The sequence below is a fragment of the Arvicola amphibius genome, chromosome 3 (assembly GCF_903992535.2).
Source record: "Arvicola amphibius chromosome 3, mArvAmp1.2, whole genome shotgun sequence".
Classification (NCBI taxonomy): Eukaryota; Metazoa; Chordata; class Mammalia; order Rodentia; family Cricetidae; genus Arvicola; species Arvicola amphibius.
Window position 1 is genome coordinate 118,774,039 of NC_052049.1, and position 12,507 is coordinate 118,786,545.

Below are 12,507 nucleotides of genomic sequence, written 5' to 3' on the forward strand. Positions count from 1 at the left end.
GGTTCACTGATTAAGAGCACTTGCTACTCTTCCAGAGGGAGACATGCACGCATGCGCGCACACACACACACACACACACACACACACACACACTCTCTCTCTCTCTCTCTCTCTCTATATATATATATATATATATATATATATATATATATATGTGTATGTATATGTATGTATGCAGTGGGTTTTTTTTCCATGGGTGTTATGTCCCCTAAAACTGACATTAACAGACAGTTGTGAGCTGCCATGTGGATGCTGGGAATTGAACCCAGGTCCTCTGGAAGATCAGTCAGTCCTGTTAACCACTGAGCCATCTCTCCAGACCACTTCCAGAGGACTCTTGTGTATATGATGGGGTATGCACATGCCACCCTGAGTGAGGGGAGTCAGTTCTATCCTTCCATCTTTGTGTGGGTTTCAGGTTCCAGGTTCCAGGACTCAAACTCAGATCATGAGGCTTGCATAGCAAGTGCCTTTATCTGCTGAGTCATCGTGCGGACTGTGTTATGTGCTGTCTTAGCCATTACAATTTTATTTCACTGGGAGAAGTTGAAGCAAATCAACATTATTAGAAGTTCACACTGTCTGTGACCCCAACTCCAGCAGCTCTGACACCTTCTGGTTCCTCTCTCTCTCTCTCTCTCTCTCTCTCTCTCTCTCTCTCTCACACACACACACACACACACACACACACACACACTCACACACACACACACGCACACACACGCGTACACACAAACACACACATACACACACATTCACACACACCCCCACTTAAACATAAAATCTAAGCAGAGAACACATGTAACAGCAACTTTATTTTATTATCCCTGGTCAGGGCTCTCTGGTCCGTTTGGAGTGAGGCCCGAAGGACTGAATTCTGCTCTCTTTGCTGTCTTCAATCATTTCCTTGAGACTGAATCTGAGTCTCCCTATGGCCTTGAACACATTCTTCTGCCTGACACCCCCAGTGCAGGTCTTATGTGCAGGCACCACATGTTTTCTGGACAGTTTTGTTCTCTCTCCCTTCTCATCGGTCTCCTGATGGCTGATAACCATAGAGTAGGGTGGAGACCATGATAGAGACTGAATTTCAGAGTCAGACAACCCCTTAAAGAGTGGGGTGCAGTGCTGTGATGGAGACTGGATTTGGGGGTCAGACACCCTCATTTTGAATCTCGTCCCATAACCTAAGAACCAAAATAAACAAGATATATGGACATGGATATACTCTTTCTGGATCGATGGACAGACATTCACACTGGAAACCACAGAAATGCCTCCTCCATAGGTAGCTGTGTAGAGCACACGGCACAAAGATCCCGGTGGCATATAGCACTGGAGAACTTGACACTTCTCCATGTGTCCACCACTCTCTTCCACCTCGGCTCCTCACTCACACATCACGTCTCAGACATGAGGCCTTTCCCTCCCTCGTGCACTCCCCACCCACACCCCACACACACACCATTGTGGGTCATTCCTATTCCTGCAGACTGCTCTCTGCTCTGAAGGAGCAGCACTTCATGCTTCTGCTCTTTCTCCTGGCTCTTAGACATATGTTGCTTCTTTTCTTCCCATCTTCTCTCAACACATGGGCTTTAAAATATAAGGAGAAAATGTACCCTCATAAAGACTATTCCATATTCCTTGTTGGTTTTTTCCAATTCTCACCCCCTGATTGCTACACAAGAGAATTCTAATTTACCTAGTGCACAGAAACAGCTGCTCACAACTGGAAACCTTGTTGCTGACAGTTTTCAACCCAACAGCTGGTGGGGTTGTAGTCACAGCTTCAAGCAGCCTCAAAGTTTCCTCCAGTGGTGTCTGAGCTGTTGGCTCATGGCCGGGCCTCTCACTCTCAAGGTGGGCTTTTTTGGGGGAGGTGGATGTTTTTGTTTTTTGTTTTTGCCAGGATCTAAATTCAGTATATTCAACAGAGCTCAGATCTGAAGACTAGAAAATAAAAACAACAAAGGGCAAAAGCACTGAAAAAAACTCAAGCTTGAGACAAGAGACCATGGGGCTCAACCTCCCTAAAGCAGGGCTACACTGGAGGCATTTCTCCCTCCTCTTCCCCACCCCCATTGCTTCCTCCCCTTTCTTTGGACCACTTTCATTTTCATGTTTTGTATTAGTTAGGGATCTCTAGAGGAACAGAACTGGTAGAATAGGCATATACAACACACATGTGCCTGTGTGCACACACACACGACTTATTAGAGTGGCCAGTAGGTTGTGGTTCAGCAAGTCCAACAATGGCTATATACCAAGAAAGTACAAGAACCCAGATGTTGCTCAATCCACGATGCTGGAGAGCTCAGCTAACATTTACTACACACTGGGATCCCAAAGAAGTAAGCTCTAAAGCCAGTGAAGGGACGGACTTACCAGCAAGAATAAGGGTGAACAGGCAAAAGAGAGGAAGCCTTCTTCTTCTAGGTCCTTTATACAGGCTACCACTAGAGGTGTGGCTCAGATTAAAGGTGAGTTTTACCAACTCAAAAGATCGGGATTAAGGTATATCTTCCCATCTCAGAATAGCTGAATTAAACATAGGTCTTTCCCACTACAAATGATTTAATTAAGAAAAATTTCCTCACAGGTGTACCCAGTCACTTTGGGCTTTTGTTAATTCCACATATTCTCAAGTTGACAACCAAGAATATCCATACGGACTCTTACACTGAAGGACAGTCTGCACAAAGTTTTTGAAATTGTTAATTCTCTTTGCTGCAGCTTTTTGGTTTAAGAAAAAGTAGGGATTTTCTCAGAAAGCTCTCAGATGTCATGCCCTGAATACAATATATTTTCAAGATTTTAATTTCGAATATATGTACATGCATGGGAGACCGTATATGTGAGTGCACTGCCCATAGAGGGCAGAGAAGCACATTGGGTCCCCTGGAGCTGGAGTCCACCAGTTGTGAGGCACCTGATATGGCTGCCTGCAACTGACCTCAGTTCTCTGCCCGAGCAGGAAGCACTCTTACCTGCTGAGCTGTCTCCCCACTCCACCATATGTTCAGTATCAGAGGCACACAATACTTTTAATATCAGGGCTGGAGAGATGGCTCAAGCAGTTAAGAGTGCTTCCTGCTCTTCCATAAAACCTGAGTTCAGTTCTCAGAACCTGTTATTCTTTTGGCCCTTTAAGGGGCAAGCCACGCCCACTCTTGGCGACCCCTGACCTCTCACCGCCATCTTGAATCTCTCTCTTCCTGTCCTTTCTTGGCATGTACACATGTGTCTCTCTGTCACTCTCTCTCTCCTTTCTCCTCTCTCTCTTCTCTTTCTCTCTCTCCTCTTTCTCTCTTTCTCTCTCCTCTCTCTCTCTTTCTCTCTCCTCTCTCTCTTTCTCTCTCCTCTCTCCTCCCCTCCCCCTTCATAACCCCCTGAATAAATATTCAACCTCACTCTGCATGTCGTGTCGATCCATGTCTCTGTCTCCTGCCCGCCTGCCATGTGTCTCCCTGCTTGGGACCAGCCACTGCTTGGGACCAGCAGCTGTCTCCACCTGGGACTGGCTGCTCCCAGGGCCTGCTGTCTGCCACCACATGGGCTGCTACCACCATTTGGGACCTACAGCATTTCTGCTGCCTACTGCCACTGGGGATCTTGCAGCATTTTTTAAAAAAAATTATAAAAGTACCCACATCTGGTAACTCACAACTGCCTGTTAACTCCAGCTCCTGGAGATCCAGTACCCTCTTCTGGCCTTTGTGATCATCTGGAGACACACACACACCACAAAATTAAAAGTAAAATAAATCTTTAAAAAATTAAGCCTATAAGCAAACATAGAAGCTAAGATGTAGCTACACTAATGGAGTACCTGAAGTTGTACAAAGTACTAGATTGAATCCCCAGCGTGGTATAAAAGTAACCATTGTGGTACAATCCTGTAATCCTATAACTCTGGCAGTAAAGGCAAAAGATCAAAAGTTTAAGGTCATTCGCTATTATTATAACAAATATTGAGGCAAACTTTAGCTACCCCATCTAAAAAATAAAATTAAAAAATAAACCAGGGCAAAAGATTAGGTTTTCTAAAAATTCATAAATAGAATAAAAACAAAGGTCGGGGAGAAGGCCCAATGCTAGCTGAACCTTGACTAAATAATGTCAATAAAATTTAAAAAACAAAAGAGATTCTAAGAGACACATGTGAGGAGGGCTTCTCCCTTCGCGGCTTATGAACACGGGGTTCTTTGGGAGATATCTGTGTAGGTCAGAGGCTAATTTACAGAGCAGAGGCCAAGATAATAGACTGTTGGAAAGTAACATATTTTCTATGTTTTAATTTCTACTCTGTGTTCCCCCAAATCGAGTCAGAAAAATGTGGAGATAGACTCTGAATACTTTAGGGTATGCCTTTATCCAGAGTTGTATCTAAGTTCCATGATGGAATACCAAGGTACCAGGGATGGGATGGGTAAGGAATATAGTCTTCCATTGCTATGAACACACCATGGCACATCCTAAGATGTCGTTCCCTTGTACTCTCTGGCTGGCTGCTCGCAAAGGTGCTACTTAGCAGACTCTCACTCCTGTCCACGAAACCCTTGAGCAGTGTGGCTGTCTCCACCCACATGAGTGACATTCTTGGTCACTGCTCTGGGATCCATTTTGCCTCCCTCCTTACACATGCAGGTTTCTTGGGCCATTGGTGTTGATTGACAGAGCCACCCTCATGCCTCCCAGAGCCCCTGACAGAGTTCCTTTCACTTGGGCATTGTCCTATTCTTACCGTGATGACATTTCCTTACTCACAGTGGTCCTCTGAGGGTAAGTGTAGGAAGGATGTTTGTCCAAATCGAGTATTTTCCCACGGTTGAGAGAAGAGAAATTCCTTTCTGAACAGCTATAGGTAAGTCCAGGAACTGACATAGTCATTGTTTGCTTAATATTAAATCATTTTGTCCTGCTAGTAGGAAAAGAGCTAGCCTTAGCAGAAAGTCAATGCCCAGAGGGAAGAGCAAGGAGCCAGTGCCTGATAAAACCATTCCTGCCTCTGATCCTTTAACAAGGAGCTTCTATCAGCACTGGATTTCCTATTGCTCTTACCTGAGAGTCAGCAGAGTAAAGCAGTCAGCCTCAGGAAAGCTCCAACACTGAATGCCCAGCTTTCTGGACTCTGCTGGACTGCTCTGAGGAAGTTCAGGTCTTACCTGCTTCCCCCCATTTCTTTTACACTGGGGCTCTATTCTAAAGACAGCATATGGGTCTTGTTTTTGTGTCTCATAAATGCACAGTGAGGATGTTGACCTCCCCTGACCCTTGAACTCAACAGGGAAGCTCTCATTGGATCTTCTCCCACCTCTGCCCCAGATCTGTTTTTTCAGGAGGTGCCTTAGTCTGCAGAGCCTCTAATTCCACACCACTGGTCTCAGGAGGTCACAGGTCATTTGCGTACTTTAATTTTCCAAGGCTGGGCTGTTGGTACAGCATAGAGTGAAACGGGCACATGGGGAGGGGCAAAGGACAGGCGATCAGAGGTTCAAAGTCATCTTTACCAGCATAGCAAATATAGAACTAACCTGGGGTAGAAGAGACCTTTCTTTAGAACGAATAAAAAGAATAAATAAAGAAAACTAGGGAGCTGTTGAGAAGGCAGCCTGCTTGAGGCCCGGGACCCACAGCTAGAGGAAAAGCCCCGCTCCTGTGAGTTGTCCTCTGACCTCCACTTACTTCCTATGCCCTGTAGCACGAGCTCGTGTGCAAACACACAATAAATACACAAAATAGAATTCAAAAGCTTGCCAGCCTCCAAAGCACTGAGGTCTTGAGGACCCTAGTCAAGAGCCTAGACTGTGCTGAGGACAGAAGGTGACATCTGTGACTCAGGCTTTGTCATTTATCAGTGGCCGATAGCTTCAGACTCTTTCATGGTTAAAGATTTACTACAAAAGCAGAATGCCAATACCTTCTAGCCCAAGAGTGGTGAGGTCACAAGCAGGCTGCACACAATGTGCAGAGCCAACACGCTGGCCCTGCCTGGTCAGCATCCCTCTGTCAGCTTGATAACACTGCACACCCAAGTCTTCCAGTAAATGATTGGAGAGCTGCCAGCTTCACTCTAGCACCCTCATGGGGATAGGTGAACCCAGGCAAGGGATCAAACTTGCCCTTATTAAATGTTTATTGTATGCCATGCAATGTGTCAATTACTACACAGATGCCCACAAGTCAAGTTCCTAACTCAGTCTCCAAACTCAGGAAAATCTCAGGAAGGTGCATACAGTTGCTTAAGGGAGCAAAAACTTTTAAAAAGATTAAGTAAGAGAGGGTTTCGTCACTTTTCTAGGTAGTCATTAAGCAATGTGCTATATCCTTTTATTAGTAGTGGTAGCAGTATTAGTATTTATTGGGGTCAAAGAAGCAGTATATTTCTACGTGTGTGTGTGTGTGTGTGTGTGTGTGTGTGTGTGTGTGTAGGCAGGGTCTCCTATAATCCCAGGCTGATATCAGATGCACTGTTGCTGAAGATCACCTTGAGCTCCTGATTTCCTGGGCTCAGCCTCGAAGATCCTGGACTCACAGGCGTGCGCTGCCATCCCAGCCTTGCTGAAAACAAACCTGCTGAAGGTGGCTTAATGCATCAGCTTCAGTCAAGAAACAGCATAATCTCAAACCTCTGCCTTTCCATTCATTTACACTTACAATTATCTTTGAACTTAGTTTTTTTTTATTTTTTGAGACATGATTTGACTGTGCAGCCTTGACTGGCCTGAAACTTGTAATGTAAACCAGGCTAGCCTTGAACTCACAATGATCTGCCTGCCTCTGCCTCCTGAGTGCTAGAATTGAAGGTGAGAGCCACCATGCCTAGCTTATCAGGAAAAAAAAAAAAAAACCTTTGTATTTCCAGTGTTCAAATTCTGACCCTTGAACTTGAAGCCCAGGTCCTTGTCCCATGGTTAGGGCACTAACATCAGTCAAACCAGGGAGTTCAGTCTTATCTGTCAAATGACTGATTTCTCCTTCTCAACATACAGAACATCTCACTGGTCTATGCTGCTGGGCATAAGGGCTCCTTAAGAAATGTGAGCACCCCCACCCCCTTTTAGAAAGTAAACTTTAATCTTCCTTACAATGAAGAAAAGGAATGATTCACTTTTTCAATTTCTTATGTTTATGTAGTGTTCATATGTGTGTTTGCATGTGTGTGTGGATGAGCGTGTTGTGTGTGTGTGTGTGCATATGTCTCTGGAGGCCTGCGGTGGATTCTGGAACCATCCTGCATAGCTCTTCCACCTTATTCATTGAGGCAGGGTCTCTCAAGCAAACCCAGAGCTCACCAATATGGCTAAGCTCACAATCCGGCTTGCTCTGGAGATCTCATTTCATCTTTCAGAGACTGGAACTGCAGGCTGGCCACGTGGGTTCTGGGGGTCCAAACTCCATTCCTCACATTTGAAAGACAAATATATTTAAAACTCAGGCTGACCCTGAACTCACTATTTAGGCCGGGGTTCTTCCTGCCTCAGTTGCATGCACAGGCATGTCAAACCATGTCCACTCAATATAACTAAAGCTTTAGAAACGGACTCTGTGATGGCTAGTTTTAATTGACAACTTGCCAACATCTGGAACAAACTACAATCCAGAAATGGATAACACACCAGAGAGAGATGTTTTGCTTGATTTTTTTTTTTTATCCTAATGAGTCAGGAAGACATGGGTCTATAATTCAGATCTTGAGTGTCAAGACACAGCTTGAACCTTGGCCACACCTGTTAAAAATGCTGCAACGGCGGCAGGCAGCGGGGCCCACAGAGCAGCTAGTCCCAGGCAGAGAGGGCTGCTGGTCCCCAACACATGGCGGGTGGGCGGGCTGGTCAGTCCCAGGCAGAGATGACTGCTGGTCCCTAGCGATGGCTCCCTGACCTGGAGAGTCGCTGGCGCTGGGCTGGGCCCAGCCATGTGGCACTGGGATGGTCCCGGAAGGCTGGTCCCAGCAAGCCCCCTCCCCCACAGGATAGAAGGCACATGGACAGACACATCCTACAGAATAGAATTAGATATCTATTACTTAGAGGGACAGAGAGAGGGGGGGGGCAAAGAAGTGGGGAGAGAGGCAGAAGCAAAGCTGCCTCTCTGAGCGGAAGACTGAAGGGAGAGGGAGCTCAGGCCGGAAACTGAAGATCAGCCTGGCTCAGCGGATGGGGGAGGGAGTGGGTGTGGCTTGTCTCTTAAAGAGACGAAAACCATAACAACACCTTCTGCTGGAAGCTTATATAAGGACAGGAAAGAAGGAAGCTTCTGCTATTTGCTTGCTTGCTCTCGCCTTACTAGCAAGTCCATTCCTTCACTGGCCTTGCAACCTTCATCTTTGGGATCCCAGCATCTGCTGAAGACCTGCTGAGACATCCAGCCTCGGGGACTGAGCAACTTCTGGACATCTCATTCATAGCCAGCATTGTTGGATTAGCTAGATCACTGCCTGTAAGTCATTCTAACAAACCTCCTTTATATATATTAAGAGAGAGAGAGAGAGAGAGAGAGAGAGAGAGAGAGAGAGAGAGAGAGAGAGACAGACTCAGGGACTTCAGGGACTTTGACACAGATTATTACTAACTAGGTCTCCGGATAATTCATTAGCAGTCACACAATCTCAACTCTGTCCCTTTGTTTAAGAGCACAGAACTAATTCATTCCAAATCACCTTCAAATTAGAACTAATTCATTTCAAATCACCTCCCAATTAGAATTAAATTCATCCCAAATCATCGCCCCAGAAGAGTTTTGCCACCTCTCCGAGTCCCTGTCTCCATCACTTTCCTTTACAGTTGGCTGTCATAGCATACCTTGTCACTTGTGCTGGTGACAGCAGAGAGAGGAAGTTCCAGACAGAATGGAGCAGCTGGCCCTGACTGCTGCAGCTGGCTCAGTGCCAGCTTACCCTCTCTGCTCAGTGTCTGCAGCTGACAAATTGAGCAACAGATGTGGGGATTCGCAATGCCATGGGACTGACCCAGAGAGAAAGCTGTGTTCCCATCAGGCAGGTCCGCTCTCCTGTGACTGATATTGTTTCATAAGCTTCATGCTCTCTACTAACTCACTTCTTGTTTAAGACGTTTATTGACTGGGACATCATATCACACAATGCCAACAGAGCATGGAGGTGGGGAGAACCCCTGTAATCTCAGCACTTGAGAGGCAGAAGCAGGCAGATCCCTGAAGTTCCAGGCCATCCTGGTGCAGAACAAGTTCCAGGACAGCCGAAGACTACATAGAGAAACTTTGTCTCAAAACACAAACAAAGAAAGAGGCAAACACTAATGCAATCAGAATCCATTTTCATTTTGGACAATTCTAAAATTACAAAGCAGCTATAGAAAAGCTTCCTTTTCCTCTGTTTCATCTTTTCAGATTGTTTTTGTTGTTGAATCAGGGACTCACTACGTAGAGCAGTCTGGTCTCAAACTCCTTTTCTTGTCTCTGTCTCTAAATGGCTGGGGTTATAGGCATTGCAGCACATCTGCTAAGGCTGCTCTTAAATGTTAGTTTCAACAAATGTGTGTGTGTGTGTGTGTGTGTGTGTGTGTGTGTGTGTTTATCTGCTGGCATCTTCTCGCCACCATAAGCACTGCACTATTAGTGTGAATGTGTATGTGTGTGTGTGAGAGAGAAAGAGGAGAGGGGGGAGGGAGGAAGGGAAGGGGGAGGGAAGGAGGGGGGAGAGAGAGAGAGGGGGGAGAGAGAGAGAGAGAGAGAGAGAGAGAGAGAGAGAGAGAGAGAGAGAGAGATCTGGTGCCCTCTTCTGGCCTCCATGGGCACTGTCCTTAGAGTTTGCATGCATACACACATTCATGCAAAAGTCACAAAAAACAAGAAATAACTGCACCAGGTTCTCACATATATGTTACGACCGTTAACTTGTTGTTTGGGCGACTCCTAAGAGTGGAAGCAGGTGTATCTCTGACTCTTGCCTGCTCTTTTTGTTTGGTTTTTTGTTTTTTGTTGTTTCCCCCCCCCCCGAGACAAGGTTTCTCTGTAGCTTTGGTGGCTGTACTGGAATTAGCTCTTGTAGACCAGGCTGTCCTCGAACTCAGAGATCTGCCTGCCTCTGCCTCCAAGGTGCTTGGATTAAAGGTATGCACCACCACTGTCTTGCCTGCTCTTGAGACTCTTTTCCTCCTCTTGGTTTACCTTATCCAACCTTGATATGATATAGCACAAATAATAAAAACCCAGAGACAGATACTTGGGTTCAAGCTGAAGATCAGAAAAGCAAAACAGCCAAGCCACTAGAGCAGTCTTACCTCTACCAAGGCTGGGTGACTGCAGACTGAAGGCTGAGCTTCTGTCTTTTCCTGTTTTCTATTCCCCTTTAGTGCTGGACTTAAAGGCATGTGACTCCCTAGGACTGGGATTAAAGGTGTGAGCCACCACTGCCGGGCTGTCGTGGCTTAGTTTTACTCTCTGATCTTCAGGCAAGCTTTATTTAAACATAAAGAAAATATCCCTATAAAAAAGAGGGCTTTCTCCTTGCCTTATTGTACTTGTTTTATCCTGTTTGACTGTCCTCTCTTGGAAGCCTGTTGCTTTCTTGATATGGAGTCCCCTCTGTGTGTTGCTTGTATTGGTTAATGAATAAAGAAATTGCCTTGGCCTGATAGGGCAGAACTTAGGTAAGCAGAGAAGACAGAACTGAATTCAGGCAGGAAGAAAGCAAAGGGGAAAGACACCATGGATCCGCTGGAGACAGATGCTGGGAATTTTACCCGGTAAGCCACTGCCACATGGCAATACACAGATTAATAGAAATAGGTTAAATTAAGATGTAAGAATTAGCCAATAAGAAGTTAGAGCTAATGGGCCAAGCAGTGTTTTAATTAATACAGTTTCTGTGTGGTTATTTCGGGGCTAAGCTAGCCGGGTGACATGGACGAACAAGCAGCCCTCTCCTTGTAACACTTTCTGAAGAGGAAATGAAGGGGGAGTGGATGTGGGTGAGAAGCTGGGGGAAACTGTGGTTGGGATGTGTTGTATGAGAGGAGAATCTATTTTCTACTTTAAAAAAAGTTTAAAGAAAAAGACCTGGTTTACATATAGGGAGATGGCTAGGCAGGTGGCAATGCTTGATGCTGTGTCCCTTGACCTGAATTGGGTCCCCAAAACTCACATGGCATGAAGAGAAGACTCATGTAGGATGTCTCTTGACCTTCACAGAAGTGTGCCCTCCCAGCATCCACACACACAAAATAAGGAAGTTTTTTATAGGCTGGCCTTGTAGTCAGCCACTGTGGGGCTGGAATGCTGCAGGCGCCTAAGAAGGCATCATTACCAGGGAGCACTGTCACTTTCCCTCTGCCTTGTGGCCAGGAAGGGGTCACCAGCAGCATGGCTGCCATCAGCTTTCCTTTGAACTCTGCATCAGGAAGGCACAGCTCCTTGGATTTACAGTTACCAGTTTGCTGTCAACTCTGTGTTCATTCTGAAGCCCCTGCCATTGGATCAGCTTTAACCTTCCAATTGATCACCAGTAACTGTGGAGCCATAGCACAGACTGCAGGCCATTGCTGGCTCACTTTGAACCTAGCCCCAGAAGGCTGGCATTGGAAAACAAGGCAGAGGCAGCTGCCGGGCTTTCTGCCACCATGCTTGAGCTCGGCCTTCTTCACTCGTTACTGTCACATTTATGTATTATCTGTATGTGCTCAAGCACTTTGAGGGATAAACAAGAGGTTTGTTTCTCCCTCCACCCTATGAGGGCTGATGCTCAAATTCAGGTTGTCATGGTTAAATACTCTCATCTGAGGAGCCTTGCTGCACAGTAAGTCCCTAGGGAGTGAAATGTAGCGTTACTACCCATCAGTCTTAGAGTCGGTGCAGGCTAGAACATGGGGTTAGAAGGCTTGGCACTCACACATGCCTTAGCACTAACATAGTTCTGATACCTACTACTCAGGCTTCATATTCTATTCATAAACTGCCTGTGTCTGCCTATCACACGAGTCCTTTGTGTGCTGTGGCATTCTATGTGAATTACTTATTTGCTAAGCCACACAAGGTAACACTCAGCTCTGATTCAGAGCTGTGGATGCAACACTTACTTTGAATTGTTTAGTGGGATTTGGGGGGTTGTTAAGTAACAATCTCACTATGTAGCTCAAGCTGGCTTGGAACTCAATGAGGTCGATGTTGGCCTCAAACTCAAACCAATTCTCCTCCCTCTGCCTCCCAGAGGGCTGGGATTACAGGAATGTACCACCATACATGGCATAACAGATGTTTTTTTTGTTTTGTTTCTTTATTAGGGGTGTTAAGACAGGGCTTCTTTATGTAGCCCTGGCTGTCCTGGAACTAGTTCTATAGACCAAGTTGGCATTGAACTCTGAGATCCACCTGCCTCTTCCTTTCAAGTACTGGGATTAAAGGTGTGTACCACCATTCCCAGCTCATTCCACCAATTTAACAGTATACAATTCAAATTCTTAGTAAGAGTGGTAAACTATCATCACTAATTCTAGAACAGTTTCATACACTCAAAAAGAAGCACTA

The 12,507-nt window shown here is 45.7% G+C and overlaps 3 protein-coding genes across 7 annotated transcripts in view; 1 reads left to right on the forward strand and 2 right to left on the reverse strand.

The window, feature by feature from the left end:
- Tex12 (testis expressed 12) overlaps window positions 1-12,507 on the reverse strand; it is a 71,095-nt gene that overhangs the window by 25,704 nt on the left and 32,884 nt on the right. Inside the window, exon 1 of one of the 2 annotated variants that reach the window (XM_038324138.1) lies at window positions 10,266-10,327. The exons of the other annotated variant lie outside the window; for it this stretch is intronic. The gene's annotated coding sequence lies outside the window, so the exon portion shown is untranslated. Of the gene's footprint in view, window positions 1-10,265; window positions 10,328-12,507 lie in introns of those variants that run through there. 2 annotated transcript variants of the gene reach the window in all.
- Window positions 803-9,094, reverse strand: LOC121676935. Its single transcript, XM_042054717.1, has 5 exons — window positions 9,063-9,094; window positions 8,808-9,021; window positions 1,706-1,953; window positions 1,466-1,596; window positions 803-1,187 (listed from the first exon to the last, which is right to left on the reverse strand). Exons 1-5 carry the CDS (start codon window positions 9,092-9,094, stop codon window positions 832-834), a joined length of 981 nt encoding a protein of 326 aa, XP_041910651.1. The 3' UTR covers window positions 803-831.
- The window catches only part of LOC119810589 (interleukin-18), a 30,133-nt gene continuing 24,531 nt past the window's right edge, over window positions 6,906-12,507 (forward strand). The window contains exons 1-2 of one of the 4 annotated variants that reach the window (XM_038324141.2): window positions 6,906-7,043; window positions 8,296-8,445. Coding sequence is in view for 1 of the 4 variants with exons in the window: in XM_038324140.2 (XP_038180068.1) it covers window positions 10,693-10,730 (38 nt within the window). In the remaining 3 variants the exon portion in view is untranslated. Of the gene's footprint in view, window positions 7,044-8,295; window positions 8,446-10,675; window positions 10,731-12,507 lie in introns of those variants that run through there. The other 3 variants (XM_038324143.2, XM_038324142.2, XM_038324140.2) reach the window with 3 other exon arrangements.